The sequence below is a fragment of the Mauremys mutica genome, chromosome 3 (genome assembly GCF_020497125.1).
Source record: "Mauremys mutica isolate MM-2020 ecotype Southern chromosome 3, ASM2049712v1, whole genome shotgun sequence".
Lineage (NCBI taxonomy): Eukaryota > Metazoa > Chordata > Testudines > Geoemydidae > Mauremys > Mauremys mutica.
In genome coordinates, this window is record NC_059074.1 from 146887387 (window position 1) to 146914018 (window position 26632).

Genomic DNA, 26632 nt, shown 5'->3' on the forward strand with positions numbered 1-26632 from the left:
TACTACTACGGGGAGAATCTTGGTATGGTACGTTGTCTCCTAGGATACACTAACATGCTTGTCAGATTAAGACAATGGAAAGCTGTTCAAAATGTAGGTCTCACAGTTCTGTTTAACTCAGCCCTTGATCACTACTTGGTTACCTAAATCCAAGGACGAAGTGATGTATGTGGGCACACACTTACTATGTATTTTTAATATCCTTACGGGATATTACAAAGATCCAGCAAAGAATCCTGTGGCACCTTATAGACTAACAGATGTATTGGAGCATGAGCTTTCGTGGGTCAATACCCACTTCGCTGCATCCGACGAAGTGGGTATTCACCCGCGAAAGCTCATGCTCCAATACGTCTGTTTGTCTATAAGGTGCCACAGGACTCTTTGCTGCTTTTACAGATCCAGACTAACACGGCTACCCCTCTGATACAAAGATTCAGTCATCAGACTCTCAGTTTTCATTTAAAGGGGAAAAAAAACACCTAAGTTTCTAGCATCACAGTTGCATAGAAAAACTTCCAAATGTGACCCAAGTCTAAACAGACAGTGGTGTCACTGAGTCAGTAGGCAGCCTGCTACATCAGCTCTGAGGGGTGTGAACTGCACTGCTTCCCAATCAGCTCATTAGGCTTTAAACTGTCAGCTTTAATGTCAACATTAAAGTAGTCCACTGCTGGTCATTCTAGCAGATGGCATGGAAAGGGAATGGGCACAAAGACCTTAGGGAAGCAGGAAATTGTATTTCTGTCACTACAGCAACTCCCAAGGCAAGAACAGAGGAAACTGCCCAAGACTGGGGGTGAGGAAGAAAGGGAGCAGGAGCAGCAGGAGCCTAAAGATAGATGCTTTTCTCACTGAGTACTGCTGAATGTGACAGGACAAAATAAATTAAAGTTTAGGTCATATGTGAAGGCTGTGTTCTCCCCTTGATCGCTCTGCAAACCTCCTTCTAACACATAGTGAGAGATTGCTTATGGATAGAGGGAAGTATGAAATACAGAATGTATATCCAAGCCAACAAAGAAACTCCACCCCACAGACGTTTGACACCCTTACTCCGCAGTGCAAGTTCCTGATTCGAGTTCTGCCAGCTCAAGGAGAATAATACAGGTGAAACAGCACAGAAAAATATTTTGACAGAAAAGTGAGAGAGACTTAGACAAAACAGACAGTACTGAGCCAATCCCTATTTGCTTCCATTAATCAAGGCTTCTCCCTTCTCTCTATTTAGAACAAAGGTTTTCAAAGTGGGGGGCATGGAGGAACGTTCGGGGGGGATAAGCAGCGACGCCAAGTGGCTCAGGCCAGCTCTGCATGGGGAAGCTCAGGGATTGAGCACCACCTTGACCTTCTGACTCACCTCAGCAGACCACCCAGCCTGTGGGTCAATGTCAACATCTACCACTGCTCCTGGCAGCCTCCACCCCCAATGCCAGCTCCGCCCACAGAGACCATCCCACATTCCTTCCCCCACCCTGAAAGCCAGAAGGGGGAGGAGCAGGTATTGGGTCTATTTTTGTCTGGGGGGGGTGGGGAACAGCTCAGCTCAAAAAAGTTTGAGAACTGCTGATTTAGAGCATGCAACATATTTGCTTTCCTGAAAAACCAAGGAGCTGCAACATGACAGAGGAAATAATGGAGCATTAAGGAAAAACATAGCAAGTGTTAGAAGGAAAGTGTTTTTCTTCCTGTTGGAAAAGTAAAACCTGCTGTTGAGTTTATACAGTCTTGACCATCAGCGTCTACAAGCTATGGTAAATAAGGTGGAAGGCACAGGCAGAGGGAGTGGAAGGTTTCCTACCTCCTTCCCCCACTCCCTCTTGTCCCCTAAGCACCATTTAATTCTGATTTCTCCCCATCACACACACAATTTCTGCTGCCTGCCATCCCTTAGCAGATGCCTTGTTACTCCCTTGGCACAGCTCTCCCTCAAGATCTCTGCCCTCCTACTGCTTGAGGAGGAGTAATGTGGGAAATTCTTTATCTTCTCTCCCCAGCCCAGGCTGCCCTGTGAGGGAACAGCCAAGAGTCTCTCTCTCTCTCGAAGGGGATTAGAGACTCTCACACTCCCTACCAACATGATTCTCCTCACCATCTATTTGATAGAAATAAGTTTTGGAAACCAGAAATATTAAAGCTATGAAGAGAGTTAAAGGTTAAGCTTCCATACTATTATTCAGAACAAGTGCCATGTGTTTGATTATGCCATTCCAGCCTGAACACACAAGTTCATGAAGCTGAAGGTCCCAGTGGGAAAGTGAAGCTAAATGATATTGTAGGTGGGCATATCAAGTTCAGAAGTTGGTAAGTATCTGTTCTTAGTGAAAACCATGTTCCTGAAAAGGAATAAGCGGCCCTTGCCATGGGAGAACTAATCTGTTTACATTTCTTTGCTTTGAGAGCTCCATGGCTACTAGACAAGTATTAACAATATGGTATTCTATTCACCTACTTACCTGTTACTTAACCCATCAGCAGGGTGAGGAAGTAATCTCTTGCTAGAGCAAAGAGAAAAGGAAAAAAAAGCTACTGTGAACAAACCCAGCTTGCACCTTTCATCTTTGGCAGATAGCAAATAGGAGCAAATTGCAAATGGGGAGGTTGAGACCACCAACCCATTTTAAAGAGTGAAGTGCAGATAGCAATGAATAGTAGCGACCACCAACTTGAACCAAATCTGAACCAGTGACCTTAGAGGTGAAAGGCTCAAAACTCTTTTGCTAATCCAAAGCTATTCAGACCCTCCTGAGAATCATTTGGGGGAGGGGGTGGAGGGGGGGGGAGGGAAGAGTTTTAAATAAAGTTAACTTGACAGCAGAAACTGCTATGGGCAAAGAACTATAGTCCATCAGAAAACAAATGCATCAACTCCAAACTGCCTGGCTCTGGAAGCCATCTGTACATTTGTGAAATGAAAGTGCTCAGTTGTAGCTGAAAGTTCATAATTAATTTAACAGCACCAAGCTCACACTATGACAAATCCATTACTAGGCTCACAAAAAAGGGCTTCTGTAAGCTCCTGTCTACTCTAATAAGCATTTTCCTCCATCAAGCTGTTTGTACCTAGACCATACATTAAAGGAGAACAGAATGGACACTGACCTAGATTCCTATATATTTTTATTGGTGCTTCTGAAGTGACCTTCACTTGTGTATCAATAGCAACACCTAGTGGCCAGAGAATAATTTGAATGTCTTCTGGCTCTGTCTTCTGATTAGTGTAGTGAGTGACTATTAATACTATTTGTCCAGCTATATTCATTATGCTGTGAATTGCTGTATTCAGGTGCTATAACTTATGATCAACAATAGGTAACAATGATGTAAAATAAAACGAGCACATTTATTCATAGATTAATCTAGTGTGAGCTCCCATATAACACAGGCTATAGAACAGGGGTCGGCAGCCTTTCAGAAGTGGTGTGCCGAGTCTTCATTTATTCACTCTAATTTAAGGTTTCGCGTGCCAGTAATACATTAATGTTTTTAGAAGGTCTCTTTCTACAAGTCTATATTATATAACTAAACTATTGTAGTATGTAAAGTAAACAAGGTTTTCAAAATGTTTAAGAAGCTTCATTTAAAATGAAATTAAAATGCTGCTCTTACGCCGCCAGCCTGCTCAGCTTGCTGCCAGCCTGGGGTTGTGTTCACCTAGGCCGGCAACGGGCTGAGAGGGCCTGCGGCTGGGACGCCGGCTGGCAAGGGGCCAGCAGCCAGGACCCCAGACCTGGGGGTGGGGGTGTCGGGGTTCAGGGCAGAAGGCTGGAGATGTGGGGGGAGGTTCAGGGGTCATGACAGAGGGCTGGAGGCTGTGGGGGGTGTAGGGCAGAAGGCTGGGTGTAGGGGGGTTCAGGGGTCAGGGGTGGGAGTTCAAGGGTCAGGGCAGAGGGCAGTGGGAGTCTGGGGGTATAGGGCAGAAGGCTGTGGGGGGGGTTCAGGGGTCAGGGCAGAGGGCAGTGGGAGTGTGGGGGATGCGTGGGGGGTGCAGGGCAGAAGGCTGGGTGTGTGTGGGGGTTCCAGGGTCAGGGTAAAGGGCTGGGGTGCTCAACTCATGGGGGTGCTCCCAGCCCCCTGCCCTGAGCGGCTCATGGCAGGGGGCTGGAAGGGATATGCTCTGTTCCATCCACTTCCCCAAGGCCCCGTCCCTACCTCTTCTCTGCCTCCTCTACGGAGCAGCGATCACGCTGCCACTCTCCCCCCTCCCCCTCGCAAAGGCCATCAGCTGATTGGCGCAGGGAAGGAGAGGAGGAGGGGCAGGAAAGCAGCACGCTGGGGGAAGAAGCCGGGGGGGGGGGGAACAAGCTTGGCTGCCGCAGGACCAAGCTTCTGCCTCCTGCCCCCGCAGGGGAGAGCGGTGGGTGAGGGGGGCGCTGAGAGGGGCTGGGACTGCAGCAGGCAGCAGCGTGCCGTAGGTTGCCAACCCCTGCTATAGAATTTCAGCCAGTTACCCCCCTATTAAGTCCAATAACTTGTGTCTGACTAAAGCATGACTTCCAGAAAGGCATCTTGTCAGTCTTGGTTTGAAAATGTCAAGAGATGCAGAATTCATCTCATCCCATGCTTAAAATACCTGGCCAGGAACTCTATAAATTTCCTGCTACTGCACAATTCTTTTAGACCTTACCATGATTTAAAGAAAACCAAACAAACTGGAGAACATACAGATACTTTTATTGCTCACCTTTTATACAACAGCACACCTTCAGCCATTTTCTTTCACAGCTTGACAATGTTCATGTACACAAAATCCCAGCAAGAAGCATTATGTGGCTTTCAGTAAAGGAAAAAAATGTCAAGACATCAAACTCAGCCAGGCTTCATTTTCTGCAGCAATAGTAAAAGGGCTTCCTCCAGGCAGGAATTAGTCTTTCCAGGCCGTAGTGCATTTCTTCAAAAAATAAAATTAAAAAAAAAAAAAAAAGAAAAAAAAAAGCAACCCCCAAAACAAATTGCCCGGAATTTGCTGAGCCAGTGGTATTATTTCGTGCATAAAACAGATTTCAGTTTGCTGTTCCTTCTAGCTGATTTCAAGTAAAAATTAGGTTTATAAGAGGAGCAACTTGTTTTGGATGGATGCAGGTCAGTTTGAATTGCTATACTTAACTACAGTCCTACATACACTATCGGTTCACAACTTAGCTTGGTTTTAAAATGATCTTTGCAGATTCTGGCCGCAGGTGAGATCTCCAGAGTTGAGCAGGAGATAGAATTTTCAATTAGTGGAAGATAAGGCTACTGAATGTGGTATCTGCAGTAGAGCTCATATAATAGATACAACAGACCTATGAGTTAGAAAGCAGTTTGAAAGCAGGTATGTGAGAGCATGAGTGAGAAACCTTTTCTTGATTAAGGTGACAGGGTAGTAAATCAAAAGCAATACTCAAAACTGTGTTTGGAACATATACACCTAAAGAATATTTAAAAAAAGAAATGCAGAACATGTAAAAGATAATTTAATGCATTTTCAATGCTGTGTGTGTGTATTACAAGTCTGACCAGAAAAGCATTGCTAGCGTCAGTATATATACCCCCAGAATGGAAGGCAAACACAGGAGGGTAATAATTTCAGAACAAAATGATTTGATCAAAGGGATTCCATCTAAAAAGCTAAGCTATTGGTTTAAGGTTTGGTTAATCCCAGTGAAGAGTGGCAATTTTATTTATTTCAGTCAAACAACAAAAACAAAATCAGAGTTGTATGGGAACCTACAGTTTGCTTGAAGCAAGACCTCTCACCCAGACAGGATCTTGGCCTGCCACATATGGTCTTGTACTAATTCAAGAAGCATTATATCAGGCCTCTGAAACTAGGTTTCTATTACTTGAGCTCTGCTGAAGTGTAAGATTTAGTAGCCTCAGCTAGTAAAGTGTCTTCCTTGTCCAAATCCAGACTGATTATACTGATAGCCTCCATGCTGGAAGTGCTGCTCAAACTGCCCACCTTGATTAAAGTTCTGTCCACCTCTGCCTCCCCAGCCTCCTCCTGGGCCTCCACGGCCACCGCGGCCTCCACGGCCACCTCTCCCTCCTCCACGCCCACCACCTCGATCACCATGGTGCCCACCGTCTTGGTATCTGTTGTCTTGCTGGTAACCGCCGCTGCTGCCGCCGCCACCACCCTGGTATCCACTTCCTGTGTATGAAGACGACTGATAGCCTCCATAGCCACCTCCTTGGTAGCCACCACCGCCACCATGGTAACCACCTGTTTGAAAACCTGCATCTCTGTAGTTGCTATCTCTGTAATTGCTGTCCTGATAGCCGCCTCCTCCGCCATCTGTCCAGCCTCCTTGGTGCTTGTTTCCTCTTCCTCCCCCTCTGTTTCCATGGTCATAACCACCCCGTCCTCCTCCTCGACCTCCTCGTTCATGTCCCCCTTGTTCGTGACCTCCTCGTCCTCCATACGACGAATCATAACCTCCTCGCCCTCCTCTGTCATGACCCCCTTGTTCATAACCACCTCTTCCTCCATATGATGATTCATAGCCACCTCTTCCTCCTCTGCCTCCACTTTGCTGTGGAGGACCATCTTGTCTTTTCTGCCATGGTGGCATCTCAGGAGGTGGAGGCTCGATTTCATTTGGTCTGCCCCCTCTGTCAGGTACTCTGCCCATTAATACCTGTAAAGGTAAGAAAAAGATTATTTAAGGAGTTCTAATATCATGCAATCACCAGTCTAATCCAGTATGGCAAATCTTATGTTCCTAGCGAATAGTATATACAACCTTGTTCTTATTACTATTATCCTTGTCTGCCCACTTCTTTCCTTTTGGCTTCTATACCTCCTTGCTGTTGTCTAAATAGGCACAAGATACAAGTTTTTTGGGGTAGGGACTGTTTGTACACAGTTCAGTACAACAAAACCCAATCCTGACTGCAGTCACTGAGTGCTACTGAAACACAAACTTTCTTTAGTTCTTTGTGGGTGACATTTCATGTTAACTTTCGAAGAACCGATCCACTATAATGTAATGCTAATAAGACTCAAGTTCAGGGTACAAGTCAGTCTGATTAGCCTGAATTCTCAGGGGGAAAAAAGGATTTGGAGGAGCATGTGTAATTCCTTAATGTATGCAATATTCTTTCCACGGCAACACTTGATCTTAAAAAAATATGCACCTTGACTATATAAATTTAATCTAATCAGAACTCATACGAGAATCTAAATAGCAAAACACTGATTTTGCAAACAGATTTATACCCCGTCTAATTAAAATCCGTGCAATTAAATGATTGCATTCACTTTATTCTAGATGTGATGTTAATGACGTCAGAGCAATATCAACACCTGCAACCCTGATAGTGAAATGATAACACCACAAATATACAAGTAGCTTCCTCACGGCTTTCTCACTCCCTGTGTGGGTTGACTATGAAGTGCAACTGTAACATTGAGATTAAGGGAGATATTATGAACCCCTTACTCACACAGAATAGGGGATCACGCACCAGGATGAGTCCCACTGAAAGCAAAGGGGGTGCTTGTGGAGTATGATATTATTCAGTGTGTGTGTGTGTGTCAGAATTTGACCCTAAATATTAGAAGTTACAATTCCTAAAATTACAAACTAATTCAAAATACACTATGCACTTTGCTTTGGTGCATAAGGATCATCAGTAAGAAGATAAATTTCTCATCACATATTTTCCAGTTTACATTTACTTTGACGAAAAATACAGAATATTATTGTGTTTAAAACACTCACACTCTCATTGGGACAAAAATCTTTTTTAAAAATTTTAAATTAAATGACAATGTTCACAGCCTGGTACGAAGTTACATTTGCCATCTCAGAGCAGACACTGAAGACACACCTTATTAATGGCACACACAGTCTTTTCTCTGATAGACCCACTGCTTGTCCTCATAATCTTTGACAAATCTTGCCGAGCTGCCAAGAGGTGAGCAATGGAAATAGTGCACTTGGTAGTTAAAAGGGCACGTTTGGGTTGGTAGACTTTAGCCAGTTTCTCTGTTTGACTCTGTTGGAGGGAAAAAAAACAAATGATTCAATTAGCTAAAGGAATCAGTATGTGACAGTGTCTAGCCAAAAGATCCAGATCAATAAACAAACTAGATAAAAATAAATGTGTTATTAAAATACAAGAGGAATATCAAAATGGTTCAGAACCATTTTATTTGAATTTAAGGATTACTGTAACAAGAACTGTGTGAGCCAAGTTATTTTTTCACTCTAGTCACAAGAGTATGATAATTCTAACCTGATTGCCAAAACGTTACTTTGCACACATTTTCTTGTTACAGCTGAAAATGGTTAAAAGTGACAGAAAGATATTTTGTTATTCTGCATTTATGTATTTGTCTTGAGTAGGCAGTCAGTATTATCAGTTACTTATGTTAGAAAAAGAATTCCAGCTAATTAATACACAACGCCAATGAAAGTTATTGATTCGGATAGTATACATCTTTTCCTTTTGCACACGCACAATTCCTAAACAGTCGATGTTTAAAAAAAAAAATCCCTCAAGTCAGTTTTATGCTAGCCATAAACCTCTGTACACTGCAAGATCTCTGAAGCAGAGATGATGTCTCATTTGTCTGTAAAGCACCTAATTACATAATACCAATGTGTAGGAGGTCATAAAAAGGAAACCGATAATTTATTTTAGGGTTGGTCTGTTATGGTTTGTTGAACCATAATCAGATTTCATTACACTGGGATAATATGTGGCTATTGTGTTTAACATCTCAGTTTTAACTGTTATTTAAATTAGCCAACACTATTTACTGCTTTGCATGCCAACTTCTTAAATATGTCACCTGTTATACTAAATATTAGGAACCTATTTAACTCTTCCCATCTGCTGCTATAATCCTGTTTCCTGTTTCCGTGGGTAACAAACTCGGTATATTCCAAAGAGGGCAGGAACGAAAGAGTCAGTAGACCAATGAGTTGATGATGGGTCCTCTGAATGGTCGAAAAACGTCTTCTGGGCACCGTCCTCAAGTCATCTACTGAAATTCATAACTGTCCAGTTTCCTTACATCGTTCTAATTAAATAGTGTGTCATTTGAAAGGGTGGGTGGTTACTACATATGATACAACCTTTCACATTTCTCCTTGCCTGGTGTGAGTAAATTGTTTGATAGGCTAGTAAAATATTCATGTTTTTATCAATTCTGATAGTCTACAAGTAAGTAGATGTGCATGGGCTGGTAAGTTTACCTGGACATTTTGAAGAGTTGCAGAATCTGTTTGAAAAATGCTTTCCCTGTAACTTGCAATGCCAATTTTCAAGGTTGTAACTTTATTTTTTTAAACATTTAGTTAAAAGAGGAATATTTTACCTCGTTTTTTTCCTAAGAAGCCACTCTCGTTCACATGCTGCTTCCGCTGCCATCAGCGGTTCCTGTTTCCTGTGTTTGAGGGGAGCTACAATTGACCAAGGTAATGAAAGTTAAAAAACTACTTAAAGAAGAGAGATTACAGGCAAATAAAGGTAAGTCACTCTGAAGATGAGCAGTCAGAAGTTCAGTTGGGAGAAAATACCAGCTTATTACTTTCTCATTTGCATCCTCCCCTATTGCTTTCTGTCATTAACAGCTTGCTCTCTTGACCTCCTTCCCAAATGTACCTATGGCAAGCCCCCCCCCAGTAACATGCTCACTACAACCACAAGTTAGCTGCATCTAGCTTTGACTAGCGTATCATCAAGACTGAGCGCAAATTGAATAGGATCAGAGATGCAACTGGGGATAAAGGACAGTGAGGAAATAACAAAGGTGTGGAGCAAAGGAATAACGGGGTGTAACTGAATAGTTGGTGTAACTGAACAGTGGATCGTCTGGGGAGGACAACACTGGGAGAAGGCAGGTGGATGGGAGTGGCTGTTCTCCTAGCTGAACTCCTGATATTTTAACATCTTTAAGGTGACTTAACAAATTTTAGTTTTCCCATCTATAGCTCCCCTTCAAGGCAGGAAACAGGAATGATAAGAGCTGTAGTGGGTAGATCAAAGTGGTTACTCAGGGACAAACAAAGCACTGTAAAATATTCTTTTTGAAAACCAAACAACTTTACACTTTTACATTAGCAACTAAAGGTAAAATGTTTACATAAAGATAGCAAAACTGAATGACACCCTTACTTTATTACCTGACACTAAGCAAAAAGACAGAAAGAACAGAATAGCTTGGGAAAAAGAACAGGAGTACAGTACAAAGTTTTTCCATTTTTGACCTACAATCCAAACACCTGTAATCTTGTATGAAGCTAACCTTGAGGTGAATACACATTCAATATACAGAGCAGCCATAATATTTTAGTATTCTTGCACTAATTATTTCTTTAACTTTACAAATCTCAAATACATAAGACATAATATAAGTCAGCTAAGAAAACAAGGTCATTTGTCATCAAATGTGACATCTATTCAGTTTTTATCTGTACAATTAAGCAATTCATTACCACTACTGCAATCCTTGCTTCTTAAGGAAATTATTAAATGGAGTTTTTAAAAAGTTCATATTTTAAAATGAATACCATATCTTTGAAAGTTGCTAGGAAAATAAATTTTAAATATAACATATTGCCAGTGCTTAAATACTGTGCACATGGTTTTCCCTACGTAGTTTAATTGTAATCTCACACACAGTTCAAGCTATTTCCCCAGCCCAGACATTGTCCTTAGTCCTCCCTTGTTGTGGTCATAACAGATCTTTCAATAAATTTCTACAGAAAATACAGAGAACACCACTGTGCTTTTCCTGAATTACATTTGAACAGCTGATCAAACCTTGGAGCCCCCGCAAGACACTCTTTTGAAAAAAAGGCAGGTTTTGCAAAACCATAACACAGCGACAAGTCCCCAGGTGTTTTTAACACAATCCAACACTCACTGCTCGCTTTCAGTTTCTGTTGAAACACTCAAAGTATTAAACAGCTCTTCCAAGTTTGTCAGTGAAACCTCACGTATCCCCCCCTCCCTTCCATTACTTGTGCGACACCTATAGCTCTCTCTGTGTGACGGTAGAGGATCCCAAGCCAGAGAGAAGATAAATACAGAACAATTTATTTTTAAGCTGTTGATTTTTAAGTAACTTATTTAGTCAAAAGATACTGGACATGTGACTCTACATCATCTAGCTGTGAAACTCACCTACGTTGATGGCCACCTAATTTATGTGGTAGTGCTAACTAACTAAACCATTATGGACCTTGTTTAGACAACAGTGATAATTTTAGAAGCCAGATTTATAATGCTTGTCATGCTATGTTTAAAATAATCATTCCCAATTTTTGCTATCAATATATTTGGAATTTTGTCATAGGGAAGATCAAATAGTTAGTTTGGAAACCAGAATGATCATACCCAATTAACTTCAGAAGGGGTTGAAGACACATCACGCTCCATATTATAATTTAAGAACATAAATATATACCAAAATATTATTTAACAGCCAGGATGACAGAGCAGATTGCAGTGCATGGAAACATGCAAGGCAGCCTTACATAACAATAATCTATCTAGGGATCTGGGCTTGCCGATGCAGTTTGATTTTGGGGAAAAGTCAGCGCTTCAGCGGACAGCACAGACTTTGGTACTAAGTAAAGAGGTGGTCAGAAGGCGGATTCACTGACATAATTCTTCAGAAACAATGCAAAGAAGAGATTCTAATCTTGGTTTCCTTGGTTCTAATGGCAGATTGTTAGATTTCTCATTCACTGTCACATTAGTAATCCCCTCTTATCCCTGGTATTTTTTCTTCTATTTATCCATTTAACTTTATTTTTTGCTCTCTATACATAGTTATAAAATCATATAACAATAATCAGTTTTAAACAGAATTTTGTAGTCAATTTACTCTGTAGTAAACTTCAGAAGTCCATAAACCAAAAATATAACATCAGGGGATGTTTTCCATTAAGTGCAAGAAATGTCATTTTCAAAAGATATTTTATATAAAGCATAAGTGATCTGCATGTTCAGCATGTTTATAGAAAGCAATTTGTACCTTTGCTCTATCTGACCAGCCAAACGACTGCACAGTTACATCCAAACGTTTCACTAACAGTTTTCTCCGAACTTCATACTCGTTGGCTATGGCTTGGTTAACTGCTTCAATTTTTTCCTGAAATGAAGATTCATGAGTGTGACACACACACTAGATTATTTTCTAATTGCAACAATAAATGATAGACTCAATGGTATAAACAGATTCAGATATTAAACACAGATTTTACTTTAGCACACAATTATCTACCTATTAAATATTCTCCAGTCATGGAATTGGGCCCCATATGCAAGCCCCAGCTGCTAACACTGCTTCCCTGACGGCCATGAAAGCTCTACCTTCTTCATGGCAGCCCAAGTACAGTCTCCTATGGGCACAGTGTTCAATGTTGTTCACAAGGTATGAAACTCGGCACTTTTTTCAAGCTGCTGGTTTGCTTCCTCCAGTATTTTCCAGAGCAAACGAGTAAGGAGGAGAAAAATATGAACAAGGTATAAACTCAAAGAAATGCAAGGATTTATACCCTCAAGTGCTAGGGAGTCTGAAGTCCCCAGCTCCTCAAAACTAAAATAAGTGTCTTTAAGACAAGAGATGTGGTGCTAAGAATAAAAAACAGTACTTGGATAATTGTTTGAAATATTGTATAAGGATCTTGATTAGAGTCTATGATGCAACAGAGACAAGGCAGCCTCATGCAGCAACAAGATTTTTTTTCTGATTATGAATCATAAAGGAAGACAAGATACCACTGGAAACATTATGGCTTCTCAGGGTGGCAAGCAATGGTCCCTGCTAGGGCAAAAACGCAGACATTTAGCGCTAAAGGGAATTCTTGTCTATCTTTTGCCAGGAGTCTGTACTCAAGATAACTGATTTAAAACCAAACAAACCAACCAACCAACCAAACCCACAAAGTATTTGGTAATGCTACCTGACACAGGAGACAAAGTCTCTTACACACTTGGTTCCTTACCCAATGAGCTGGTCCCAATGGTTTTTTCAGTAAAGGTTTTCCAACATGGCCAGGCGGAACCTTTGCTAAGGTTTCTTTTAGCTGTAATAAAATATATTGTGAACATGCTACAGTGGCCATAAACACAGTTTTTCAAAAATCAGATTTAGAGAGGGAGGGACTGGGCATTATATAGGAAGCACAGGGGGGCCCTTTGTTTTCATACAGGACTGTCCAAAATACATTGTGCTATATAAAGATCCAATCACATCTCAATCACATTTGTGTCTGAAAATTCTTAACTCTTATTGTTACAAGTAATATAGTAATCTTAGATAAAAGGTAGAGAAAATACATACAAAGATCAGACTCCATTATGACCTCAGAGATATGAAACATCTGTGATTAAAATGGACAATCATACATTTGATGAGAGCTATTTCCCTTTAAACACAGAAACTATCCTAGATATCAATTACTTCATAGCTTTCTCAATTCCAGAATATGTTTTATATGAAGACTTCATGGAAGGAGGATCTAAAAAGGGCCCCTTTTGTAATAAAAAAGAAATTCCTCAACATGATTATTTAAATGATATGCTGATCAAATGATTTGTATGCAGCTGCTATACCATCTTTCCCATCTCAAAACTACTAAGAACACAGGTATAGAAATGGGATAAAACATTTGGATTGGAGGAAAAGTGGGTCAATGAGTCACAAAGAAACTGCCTCTTTCCATTATTGCAAGTCATGTCTCTGAATTCATGCAAATACCCTCTTCAGTGGCCTACAAAAATGTAAGGCCTGGTTTCCCCAGAGGTGCTGAATACCTGCAGCTCCCACTGAAATCAATGGGAACTGTAGGTGAACAGTGACTCTGCAAGTCACACCCCAAATAAAGCCACTTTCATGAAAGAAGCGATACTTTATCCAAACTCTGTTTTTCTTGTTAAGTTTTACATTTTGCATATGGTTTCCTACCAGATGGTAATTTGTACATTTCGTGAAGTACAAACCATTTCAAGAAAGCTGTTTTCACCTTTTCAATATAGTGGCAAATGCAACCATGGTTCTCTCATAAATTTAGAAAACTTTTCCTACCCATCTCTGTCCGTGCCAGAACGTGCCCTTTACAACCACTAGAATTGCATGTAAATATCTTTCTGATTTACAAAATGTTGTTCCAAAGCAGTTTCTGGAAAACTGGATGTCAACTGAAAGATTTCTAAGTTTATAGGTACCTGTCTAGGTACCTGTCTGTTTCATAATCATTCTTTATGACTGTAAGTGCTACTTATTACTACACACATCGTCAATTCCTATCTGTTTTGCTTAGTAGTTCAAAAAACCCAATATATCCAGAACAGCAGAACTAATAGTTGATTTAAACAAGCTGCATATTTGTCATATGCATGATTAACAAGATTGCCAGCTACAGTAACCTCTGATTTCCAACAGTAGAGACTTTGGAATGCACAAAAGAGAAAATACAGCTCTATTTCAGATGCTACATTGTCAGATTAAACTTTGCATATTACAAAGAAAAGGAACCTAGAGGTTTTCTTGTATGTGTTACTATTATCACTGTATAGTCAAGTCTAAACTTTTCACTCCTTATGCTATTTTAGTTTTTGTCTTTCATTCAGATTTTGTCAAAGAAAGTTGACCACTACATTTCACTTTTGTTTATAGTCAGTATCTAATCAGCTTCACATTTTGGTTTCTAAATACTACCAAGGTTTGGATTGCAAACACTGCAAATTCCCTGAAAAATAAGTTTCTGCTTAACGTTTTTTAAAAATTCACTGAAACATTCCATTAGGTTTTCAGTCTGTTTTCACAACAAGACGACTTTGGGGCCTAAACTGACTTAACAGTATCCTTTTAAGCTTAATATCCTTAGTGTTGCCTGTTATTGTGAACCAAGCAAAAAAGTGAAAGGGAAGTTAATTATGAAATTTTTTAAACGTATGAACTCTAGTATGTCATTTTTACATAAAAGATTCTGATCATACAGATATAAATACAAAGAATTATCTATAGAGCACCTTCCATCAGAAAAAACTTTGCCAATGTTAATGAGTTCATCCATGTGAGATAAAGCATTTTCTCCATTGTACAGATGGGAAAATGGAGGCACAGGGATCTTAAACTGACTTTCCTGACGTCTCAAATCCACGACAAAGCCAGCAACAGAACTGTGATCTCCTGAGTCCACACTATCTTTCCCCTCCTAAATTAGGGCAACTGCCAGAAAACAAGTTTGGAAAGACAAATTCTATTTAAAAAGACTTCTAAAGGAGTCATTTTCTAGCAACTTTGACTCAGCTGAAGTAGAAATTCCTAAAAGACTTCTAAAAGGGGGTTTTGAGACCTCAGTAATTATGTAAACTTTAAGGAACAGATAATGTAACAAAGTTAGTGCTTTTTAAACAAAAATGTATTACTATAACAAAGAACAAATATTTTCCTTTTTTTCCCCCCCAGTTTAATTTGTGTTTTTGACCAAACATTCAGTTTCACTGTTTCCCCCAGATGGTCAGCTTTCCCTTTGCTCTTTCAAAGAGCAACAGGGTGAGAACACACTTTTTTTTTTTTTTTTTAAATAAGGCAAATGTAATTAAAGTCACAAGAAATGACAAGGGAACTCTAGGGTAGGTGTTCACTTGATAGTAATTTTAACTGACTAGATTTCAAGATGATAGGTCCCTTTAAAAAGTTGTTTATATAGCTAAGTAGTAATAAAAAACAAGTTTCTCCTGAACTTACCTGCCAAGACCTAAGTTCAGTGGTTCTGAGAAACACCAGCAGCAGGTGATGACTCAAAGACCCACAGCAGCATAAAGAATACAGAATCCTTCATGGTAATGAGATTTGCACAAAGGCTTTGGCTGATACACAGAACCCTGACCTCAGGTCTCAACAATGAAGAAGCCCTTTAATATCTGCAATTTCTTTGTGACTCATAGCGCATTCTGTAAACCATATTAATCCCCCAATGCTAGAAAAGTTTCACAAGAGGCAATGGAGCTAATTTAAATGAAAGCAATACTCCTCTAATATTGTACTTTTGTTCCTTTGGATCTTACTTTTTTTTCGATTCCACTGAAGAACTGGAACATAGTTATGTTGGCTGGAGGCTTGGACATGCCTAATGCAATACAAATGCCTTTTAGCTCCTGAAAGACCTCGCTACCACCTCCTTCTTGTGCTTTTTTTGGAGGGGCATTCACACAGAGCATTCTGGCAGCTTCCAGTTCTGAGATGAGGTATGCTGGGGTAAGAAAATTAGATTTCAGGAGTAAGATACATGCAATTTTAAAATTACTAAGAATTAAAGTACAACTCTACCTCGAGGTAACGCTGTCCTCGGGAGCCAAAGAATCTTACCGCGTTATAGGTGAAACCACGTTATATTGAACTTGCTTTGATTCGCCGGAGCACACAGCCCCGCCCCCTCGGAGTGCTACTTTACCGCGTTATATCCGAATTTGTGTTATACTGGGGTAGAGGTGTACTTACAAGTGATAAAGGCACAAACAGAACATTTTAGAAAGATTTCGGACTTTAATTTTTTAATCCAAAGACAGCTCATATTTATAACAATCACTGGGTAGGAGTATGTGGTTCTGATGGGACCACCGAGAAGGGGAAGCTCTAAGGTGGAGGCATCTGTGGCAACTGGCAGTCCTGCTGAGAAGCCCTACTCCAGTAGATTTTATTATACGTCTAACACAGGGGTTGGCAACCTTTCAGAAGCGGCGTGCCGAATCTTCATTTATTCACTCTAATTTAAGGTTTCGTGTGCCAGTACTACATTTTAACGTTTTTAGATGGACTCTTTCTACAAGTCTATATTATATAACTAAACTATTGTTGTATGTAAAGTAAACAAGGTTTTCAAAATGTTTAAGAAGCTTCATTTAAAATTAAATTAAAATACTGTTCTTACGCCGCCAGCCTGCTCAGCTCGCTGCCAGCCTGGGGTTGTGTTCACCTAGGCCGGCAACGGGCTGAGCGGGGCCTGCGGCCGGGACGCCAGCTGGCAAGGGGTCGGCAGCCAGGACCCCAGACCGGGGGCGGGAGGGGGGTGTTCAGGGGTCAGGGCAGAGGGCTGGGGGTGTGTGGGGGTTCAAGGGTCAGGGCAGAGGGCTGGGGGTGTGTGGCGGTGCAGGTCAGAGGGCTGGGGGTGTGGGGGGGTTCAAGGGTCAGGGCAGAGGGCTGGGAGATGTGGGGGGTGCAGGGAAGAGGGCTGGATGTGGGGGGGTTCAAGGGTCAGGACAGAGGGCTGGGGTGCAGGGCAGAAGGCTGGGGGGGTTCAGGGATCACGGCAGAGGGCTGGAGGTGTGGGGGGGGTGCAGGGCAGAAGGCTGGGTGTGTGTGGGGGTTCCAGGGTCAGGGAAGAGGTCTAGGCTGCTCGGCTTGTGGGGGTGCTGCCAGCCCCCTGCAGCTCATGGCAGGGGGCTGGAAGGGATATGCTCTGTTCCACCCACTTCCCCAAGGCCCCGTCCCTACCTCTTCTCTGCTTCTACGGAGCAGCGAGTACACTCCCACTCTTCCCCCTCCCCCTCGCAAGGGCCATCAGCTGATCGGCGCAGGGAAGGAGAGGAGATGGGGCAGGAAAGCAGCACGCTGGGGGAAGAAGTGGGGGAAGGGAGAAGCTTGGCTGTCACAGGACCAAGCTTCTGCCTCCTTCCCCCGCAGGGAAGAGCACTGGGGGGGGGGCAAGTGGGGCTGGGGGCCAGGACCGCGGCATGTCTAACAGAGCATGGCTCTTCCCCTGCAAGGCCTTTGCAGAGTGAGCAGTGTTGATCGGGAACATGGGGAAAAAAAACAAGAAGAGGCTAGCATATGGATTTACAACCAGGTTGATAGGACTCCCTAAAGTCTTGGTTCAAAAAGTGGGAAAGCTAGAGGTATAAATGAAAGACTGGCAGGGGAACCAGGATTGGAGATCATCCAAGGAACTGGGGAGCTAGGAACTGGGAAACAGTTAAAACAATCGCAGCTATTCTTGGGGGCAATGGAGACACTGTAAAGAAAGCAGGAACTGATGCTGAAGCTGACTGTAGAGAACTCTGCAAAGCTTTTCACATGAAGACAGCAGGGGGATGGCATCATATTGCAAGTCAGGGATTTACACCCCCTCCCAAAAAAACCCAACAACCCCACAAACAAACAAAATCTTGTGAAGTGTCTGCTTATGTACAAGAATTCAGCATTATGTTTAAATGTCAGATTTGATTATGTAACCCTAGTTTGTGATTCCCATAATTTTTAAAGTTTGAATTAAAACGAGACATATTTAATGGTACATTTTCTCTTTAATTTCACTTAGAAATCTCAACAGTAATTTAGAGTTCTTCTGTTCCAAAATACAATGGGGATACTATGTGTAGAAATTAAGACTGTCACTTTACTCTGCTGCTTCCAAACAGCAGAAAAAGATACAAGGGCTATTTATGGAGGAGGCTGACACAGAAAAACTGAGGCTACTCCTCTCCCCAAAAGTCAGGCTTTGAGATAGGTTTTAGGGGTGTAGAAGAGGGAAAGTTCTTAACCGTCCACCACCTATGCACCCTGTCCCAAGTGTCAGGTAGAAGGCCATGATAGAGGATTCAAACTGATGACATATCTACCAGTCAGAGTCTGATACAAAAAGTGAACCCTCTGAGCAAAGTTCAAGGTCTTTACCCTGACAGGAATCTCAACGTGCTTCCCTCTTCCCAGCATCTTGTAGAGAGGAATGCAATAGGCTTTTCACCAGGTCATTGCCCCTGGTCTTCACAGGTGCTCTCCCACCCTCAAATCTTTTCTACTAGATACTGACTAGTAAGTGGCTGGTAAAAAAATTTAAGACTTGGCAGTGTAATGTGACTCCTTCAATTCTTTTGTTTGGATTTTGGCCTCCTTTTGAAAAGTAACAGAAAATATGTAAGTGAAATTCTTAAGAATTACCGAAAAATTATTCACTGCTTTTATGGGAAAAAAGTAAAACAATACCACCACTATTCTGTCTCAGAATCATAAAAATGAACAGGAGTGGGAATCTGCATTAGCAGGCCTCTGTAAAAATGTTCCCTTTCACTTACTGAGCAGCAGGAGGCAGTTCTTCTGATTGAGAAGGCGTTTTGTCACATCTCCCGATGTTAGTGATGCATATGGACAGTTCATTTCCCCCAGTAGCCCACTCACTTCAAGTTGGAACTCTTCTGCTTCATTTGGACCTTTAAAAAAAGCAACTTGTTTAATCAATTCAAATATTTAGTTTCCTGATTTTGTGATCATAAGTTAATTAGGAACTATAGGACTTTGGAGACCACGGTGATTTGGTTAAAAAAAATTTGTAGCTACAGCAGAGAGTTATTCATGCTAAAGGAGTATCAAAATGAAAATAGTGCTGTGGGTGAAAGCCACAGATGTCCTCTGGATTTTCAAAGCTTGGGACTCAGCATGACTGATCTGAGGACAAGTAGTTCCTCAGTGATTGCACATTATGCTTCCATTTGCTTTCTTTCCCAGTCTAGGAACTTTTCACTTAGTAGCCATATAAAGCCATATAAAGAAGTTGGAACTAATGATATCACAGACCCCGATCTGGAATCTGTGTGGAATCTTAGTGTCACACAAATATTAGAGCAATAGGCATCTTAGATTTAGATGATTTTGGCTGAAGTACTCTTAGTGAATAATTAGGAATTGCGGGATAAGAAAGGTCAAGAGTACCACAAGCCTACCCCTTTTAAGTTTACATTTATGATCCTCACCTACTTACTTTTTCTTAGTAGGAGGGACAATCAAGTAGCTTAGGTGCAACATTTAGATTGACAAAATATGTGTTTCCTTGTGCTAGAGCCCAAGAACTAGAGTGAAACCAAGGGTATGTCTTCACTACCAGCCGGATCGCTGGGCAGCAATCAATCCAGCGGGGATCGATTTATCATGTCTATTCTAGATGCAATAAATCGATCCCCGAGTGCTCTCCCACCGACTCCTGTACTCCAGCTTGGCGAGAGGTGCAGGGAGAGTTGATGGGGGGGGGGGGGCAGCAGTCGACTCACCACAGTGAATCGATCTAAGTACGTCGACTTCAGCTACGTCATTCACTTAGCTGAAGTTGTGTAACTTGGATCGATCCCTACACCCCTAGCGTAGACCAGGCCTAAGATAGCTTATCATCATCCAAGCTGAGTAAAGTACAAAGTGTGAATAGAAAAAAAAAGTTTAAAATTAGAGCATTTAAAAAAGGGACATCAACTTGAAAATATTATTATGAGCCCAAACCAGACAAAATTAGGATACCACTTACTAGCACTACAAATATATAAACCTTTATATTGCCCAAGCTCCTGAGAATTTAGGAACAGGCATGAAGATCCAGTTTAATTCTATTTTTACTCAGCCCCTAAAGTGGGAACCTTATAACATGCAAGATCTTTTACTCCCTCTATTAGTAATGTATTCTCAGTAAAATGAATAAAATATAGGGAGAAGAGAATTATTGGAAAGAACACACTAAAGAGAGGAAGAAAATAGGGAAAATATTGAAAAAAGGAACAGCGGGAAAAAGAACGGAAAGAGACAGGACACTGAGAAACAAAAAGATATGTAGGGACAGTGAGTAGATTACAAGTTAAAACTCTCTTTTTACATTAAGAGTCCATTTGCCAATCTGTGTGGTTTTATATTTCCCTTTTTAAAAAAAAAGTCTTGTGTGTTGAAGTGTTAAATGCTTTCATTAACAAAAGGGAAAAATAATTGTACCGGAGAAAATTACTGTACAAAGTAAACAAATGGAAAATACAGAAAAGTCTGTAACTGAAAAATTAAAGAAAAATATTAGGGTTAGGTGTTACTTGTAACAAAAAAGTGTATACAATTCCACAAATACTCAGAATTCTGTTGAATACCCTTTAAAGATAAAATATGGATTCTGATACATAAAGTAAGTCTGAAGAATGCCAGAATTAGAGCTTATTAAAAACTTAAAATTGTTTTAAAAATGTTCTTGAAAGTTTTATTTAGTTTTTCCCCATTAAAGTTAAAAAATTATGACAAATTTTAGATTTCCAAGTCCTCCCCCACAGAGCATTTCATAATTCATTCTTTGTCTTCCCTTTAAGATAATAAAGAGTAAATAGGAAATTGAGGCAAATCTCTAGTTATTAGAGCATCCACTGTGGAATTTTAAATATAATTTAAATACATCAGATCCTCAAAGAGTTGTAAAAAAGTTATTTTGAAATTTTGATAAATAAAACTTTGTTTCCTCCAAAAACAAGAAAGTATTCAATAACTGAACACACTCATCTCTGAAAATCAGTTAAAAGGAAAAAAATAACTTTTGTAGCAAGTTCATCCCAACAACGAATTCAGCTTCTGTTGGATGCACATTGGGTCAGCTTGAAAAATGAGGTGGAAAACATCCAAAAACTGATAGGATGCAGACAGTACTCTACGGTACAATTGATTTAACTACTGGCAGCCCAAATCTACAGAACACATAGCTATAAAAGTGCATTAACTGCACAATTTTGTTCTCAGAGCTGTGGTTACTTACTGTTAGTAGCTTGCACATTTTCTTCTAGTTTACAGTATAGTCTTAACTCAGACACCAGCCAAGCACAGAGTTTTGTAAATTCAGGAGAACTGGCTCCACCAGAGACTGCTTGAGTCAGCGCTCCATCTTCTAACAATGGACCTTTGTAACTGGCAAGCAAAATTAAAAGCACAATTTATTAATCAGATTGTGACTGAATTCTGCTACAGATTTTTTTTTAAACATCTATGTGCACATGTAAGGAATATCACCATTATATCTGAAGTGTTGAAGATACAGGGAAATGTCACAAAAATTCATTAGTTTAACTATGAGGAAACAGGACATTAAAAATGTTTGAGTAAAACAAATGTGACAGGAGTCAAAATGTTTTCATTTGGAGCAATGCTACCAAAATTTGGAGTGCAACTTCTATCATAGATATTAGTTTATTGATCTATTGTTTCTGCAATTCTAAAGTACCTCTCTGGAATTATTTGCTTCAAAATATGCTGAGTAACTAGTGCCTGACTGTTCTATTGCCCCCCCCCCTCCTTTTTTTTTATTGCCGAAATGTCATTTACTTTCATATTTTTACTAGGTTGCCAGACAATGCAAAGTAGAAACACTGGATATAGATGTTATGTAAGTAATGAAGGAGGAATCATTTTCTGTTGAATAAAAACTTAAAAATGGACATTAATAAGGTGAAAAGTTGTCTCTGTATGGAGAATTATGGGCCAATTTCAGTCCTGGCATAAGTAGGCACAATTCTACCATGGGAGTTGTATGCACTATGTCAAAGCTGAATCTTATTCAACTCTAAATGCAACATGTTTTAGTTATTTGCTGCTTTTAGAAGACACATTTTCTGGACAACAAAAGAAGAACAATTTCCCCTAACCCTGTAAAGGCACAGATTACTGTTTGTACTCTGCTAAATATAAAAGGTGCTAGATTATTTTGATGTAATATACCCATCTGAAAAGGGATCAAAGAAACCTCAAAAACAATTGAAGTTACTCTGATACCTTGAAGAAGTAAAACCTCAAATGACTGAGTCTACTTTGACAACTGGTGCAGTCAACTCTTGATAGATGTCAAAGATGACAGATGTCTCAACCAGCATACGAGGGCTCTCATCCTGCAAAGATTTGGGTTGTTACTCACAGGGTGTAAAATTACACACACGAGTAAATCTTTGCAGGATTAGGGCCTAAGTAGTTTATCAAGTGAAAGGCCCACTCTCTGATTCTCCTAGCAATTCCCCCTTCCCTAGAAATGCCATCCCAGCTAACATCTCTCTCATAATCTGGCTCCACTCCTGCAGCTCTTTAGCTAGCAATCCAATCTGTGGGTTGCTGACTGAAACTTCAATCTCTGCCTCCCCATGCTCCATAACACACATATTTCTGCTCCTCTTCCCTCCAGTAATGTCCCTGCTCTGGTTGCTGTACTTCTGCTGCTGCAGCCTCTTGTAATCCATGTTTGACAGCAATTTTGTTTAGTTTAGATGGCTCAACACGCTGGGCCAAATTCTGCCCTCCGTTACATCTGTGTAACCTCCTATTGATATTGAAAGTTAAATCAATGTACTCCCTGAATAAAGAATTTGGCCCAGCGTGCTATAAAGATGACCTGAAAAAGGAAAAATTGGCTTGTCCCCTTTTATTCTTCTTCATAATATATAGAGCCTACACATTTGTTTTCCTCCCTTCTCTGAAGGGAAGGTTTTACTCCTGCTTCTCCCTCCCCTGTTAGCATGAAAGCATATGTTGATCAAAGAACTAATTAAGTGATGACATCACAAGACTCAAGGGAATGAAAGCTGAGTAACTTAAAGCAGAAGGGAATTTTAACCAGATATTTAACTTTTTTAAGCTGTTTGGTTCATTTGTTTTTAACAACATCTATTTAACTTCAGTGCCTAATGAACAATTTGTAATAAGGCATCCTTTGTTAAAAATTCAACTAGAAAGGAAGGATTCTCCACAGGTCAGGGCACGAGCCTGGGTCTTGGGAAACCAATGTTCAATTCCCTCCTCTGCCACAGACTTCCTGTATGACCTTGGGCCTCAGTCTATCTAGGCCTCAGTTCCCCATCTGTAAAATGGGTATAATAGTACTCCCTCACCACCCAATGATGCTGCAACGATAAGTGATGACTCAAAACACTGCAGCAGCTCCTTGTAATGTTTCAGTGTAGACACTACTTACGCAGATGGGAGGGGTTCTCCCATCTCCGTGGGCAATCCAGCTGGCCTAGAGGTGGTAGCTAGATTGATGGAAGAATTTTACATCGGGGTTAGGTCAGTATACCTATGTCTCTCACACATGTCAATTTTTCACACCCCTGAGAGATGTAGCGATTACAATGCAAGTTCCCAGTGTAGACCATCCCTCAGATACTGCACTCGTGGAATTCAAATAAGTACCATCAACAGACAGAACACCATGGCCCTGACCACTAAGCCTGAGAACACAACAGACATGCTGTACTACAGCAGAAAAATTCTCCCGCAGAAAGAAAGCTCTTTTAGGCCTGCTTCTCGGACATTTCAAAACCTGTAAAGTCAGGTTTCGTCTAGAACAACGATTTTCCGTTGAAGAAGTTGAATCCCTAAACCCCACCTCTCCCTCTGCCACTAGCGGAGCCCCTCACACGTGCCTATGGAAGAGGGAACAATAGGCGAGTGTCACACTGGCCACCCGGAGCTAACATGGAAACACGAGCACAAGGAGTTTTCAGCCTCAACCCCCCTCACAAAAACTGTCAAGTCACCCACCAGATGCGGATCCCCCTCCCCCCGCTCGAGCGCAGAGAGGGGGCAGCCGGTCCCACGTGTGTAGGCCGGGGAAGGCCACCTACCCTAGATCCTCCAACGACTCCAGGATGTCGCTCTCCATGAGCTCGAACTCCATCCTCTGCCCTGGCACCCACCGGCCTGTTTCCTTGCGAGGGACAAAGCGGGCACCTGCGCAGCAAAGCAGAGTCAGTCACCAGCGCGCCAGCCCCTTCCCCGGCTACAGCCCCGGGCCCGGGGCGAGGCCACCTCACCCCGCTCAGCTGCAGCCCCGGGCCCGGGGGCTCCTCAGCCACGCCCCCGCTATCGCTCCTGCCCAGGCCGGGGGTCACCCCGTCAGCTCCCCGCCCCCTCCCCCGCCGCACGGGGCTCCCCCGACGCACTCTGCGCAAGCAGCTACCAAGCCGACTGCCGGGTTGGCATGTCAGAGCGGGGGGGGGGGAAGGGGAGCAGGCCCCCGGCCTGACCTCTCACCCGGCTCCGAGAGCTGCCCTACGCGGTGCCTAACTCACATCACCGCCTTGTGTTCTTTTAACGTCTCCGCTACTCTCTGTTTCTCTTTCAGCGCGACTGGTGATTTTTTTTAATTTCCGATTTTTTGTTTTAATAGCAGTAACGGCCCCTTGAAGAAAAATTGTTTTTTTCAGGCAGTGTCTGGAAGCCCTGACACGAAGGACCCCCTCCTGTGGAACCCACGTTGGAATGTGGAGGGTTCTGGCCGCCTGGAGACAGCAAAATTAAAGAAACGAAAGGATATGGAGCGGGAAAAGGGACAAATTTCACCAGATAGCGGCCTAGGTCTCCTACGCGGGCGGGTGCTTGTCCTAGGACTACAAGTCCCATCATGCAAAGCGCTAGTTGGAGCCCAGCGGCCGTTGGATTCCAAATCCGCGCGTTTCGTCATGGCTAAGCGTGCATTAATTAATAACCCAGGTTGGAAAGAACGCGCGTGGCTCCGCCTGCAGCGCCGGCTCCCAACGCCGACTGCATCCTGCTGCCCCAGAAAAGAGGACGTGGGGGCGGAACAACGTCCAGCCCTGTGGATCTGCATCCGCAGCCCCTCTAGTGGGCCAGCTCTGAGTCAGGCTGCTGCAGAATCCAGTGCTGTGACCGTCCGGTGCCTTCCACATTCCCCCCCCCCCCCCCCCGGCCATCCCCTTTTGCAGTGTGAGGGAGAACCTGGCACATGCTTATCTCGAATGCACCGGGTTGCAGTCTTTATCCCGGCTCCTCCAGACCCTCCCGTTAAGGTTCTGGCTGCACTTTTCCCCACACCTGTTTATAGTCTCACACCCTGTCTGCGTCCCCACAAAGTCATGAACCTCCTCCTTGCCCTGGCCAGAATGGCCATCTTCAACACCAGGAGGAGCATGGTCTGCAACTGTGGGGCCTATTTCTGCTCCTTCCTGGTCTCAGACATCCAGGCAGAGTTCCTCTGGGCAGTGGCCGCTGACTCCCTGGACAGCTTTGAGGAGCAGTGGGCACTGTCTGGGGTACTCTGCTCAGTGTTCCCCTCTGGAGCCCTAGTTTTGAACCCATGACCTTCAGTCCAGACCCTGTTATTCATTACTTGTCCCCCACATTCAGTGGGTTCCTGGGTCCAGTGGTCCCTCCCACAAGGCTTGGGAAGGGGCCTTTAGGCCTGCCTCCAGGGGAAGACCTGCTGCCAGTCAGAGTCTCTGTCTCTGCTGAGGGGCTGCTGGGCTTCTCAACACCTCAGTAGGCAGTGCTCCCTACTAAAGGAATGGGAGCTGGCTGGCTAACAAGCAGTTTCCTCCTGCAACTTTTCTAGCTCCCAACACTGCCAGCCCCCCTGCTCCTCATCCCAGAGTTAAAGAGACTCTCCAGATTTTTTAGATCAAACAGTGAAGTGGCCCTTCTCAGACTCATAAAATGGAGGCAGGATGTTTGTAATGAAATGCAGTTGCAGGCTTGTGTGATGAATTTAAGATGGTGGGGAGTGGGGGTTGGAGATAGAGGAAAAGGAGGGAGACCCTAGAGTTCCATTCTATGTAGATTTATGCAAATCAATCATGTTTCCCCATGAGGATGGTGGCAGGTGTGTGTGGAGGTTAGAGACTGCTCCTTTGCCAGGAAGAGGGAGTGAAGAATCTTGAAGAGTCAAGCCCATTAACACAATGTTAAACTGGATTAGTCCCTGCCTACAGTAGTTGCAAAGCCCCGTTGAACATCATATTAGTTAACTTGACTAAGATATTGAACAGGAGGTGTCATTTCAGAAAAATTCTGTGGGGAGGGGACAAACGTGCCAGCATATAGAGTGTTATAGGTGGTTACATGGTATCCTGGAGTCTGGGGATCAAAAAATGGAAGATGTAATAGTATATAGACCTA

General features: G+C 42.3%; 1 protein-coding gene across 4 annotated transcripts; it reads right to left on the reverse strand.

The window, feature by feature from the left end:
* Nucleotides 1–4657: 4657 nt before the first annotated feature.
* On the reverse strand, nucleotides 4658–25006 carry FAM98A (family with sequence similarity 98 member A). Of its 4 annotated transcripts, none has more exons than XM_045011378.1 (9): nucleotides 24790–25006; nucleotides 24343–24448; nucleotides 21495–21643; nucleotides 19027–19161; nucleotides 16024–16208; nucleotides 12954–13034; nucleotides 11981–12097; nucleotides 7819–7986; nucleotides 4658–6623 (listed from the first exon to the last, which is right to left on the reverse strand). In XM_045011378.1, the coding sequence occupies exons 2-9, from the start codon at nucleotides 24393–24395 to the stop codon at nucleotides 5859–5861; spliced, it is 1653 nt and encodes a 550-aa protein (XP_044867313.1). In that variant the 5' UTR covers nucleotides 24396–24448; nucleotides 24790–25006; the 3' UTR covers nucleotides 4658–5858. The 4 variants fall into 4 exon arrangements, with proteins under 4 accessions (XP_044867313.1, XP_044867312.1, XP_044867310.1 ...); XM_045011377.1 differs by having other exon boundaries at nucleotides 24752–25006; XM_045011375.1 differs by lacking the exon at nucleotides 24790–25006 and adding an exon at nucleotides 24661–24710.
* Nucleotides 25007–26632: the final 1626 nt, after the last annotated feature.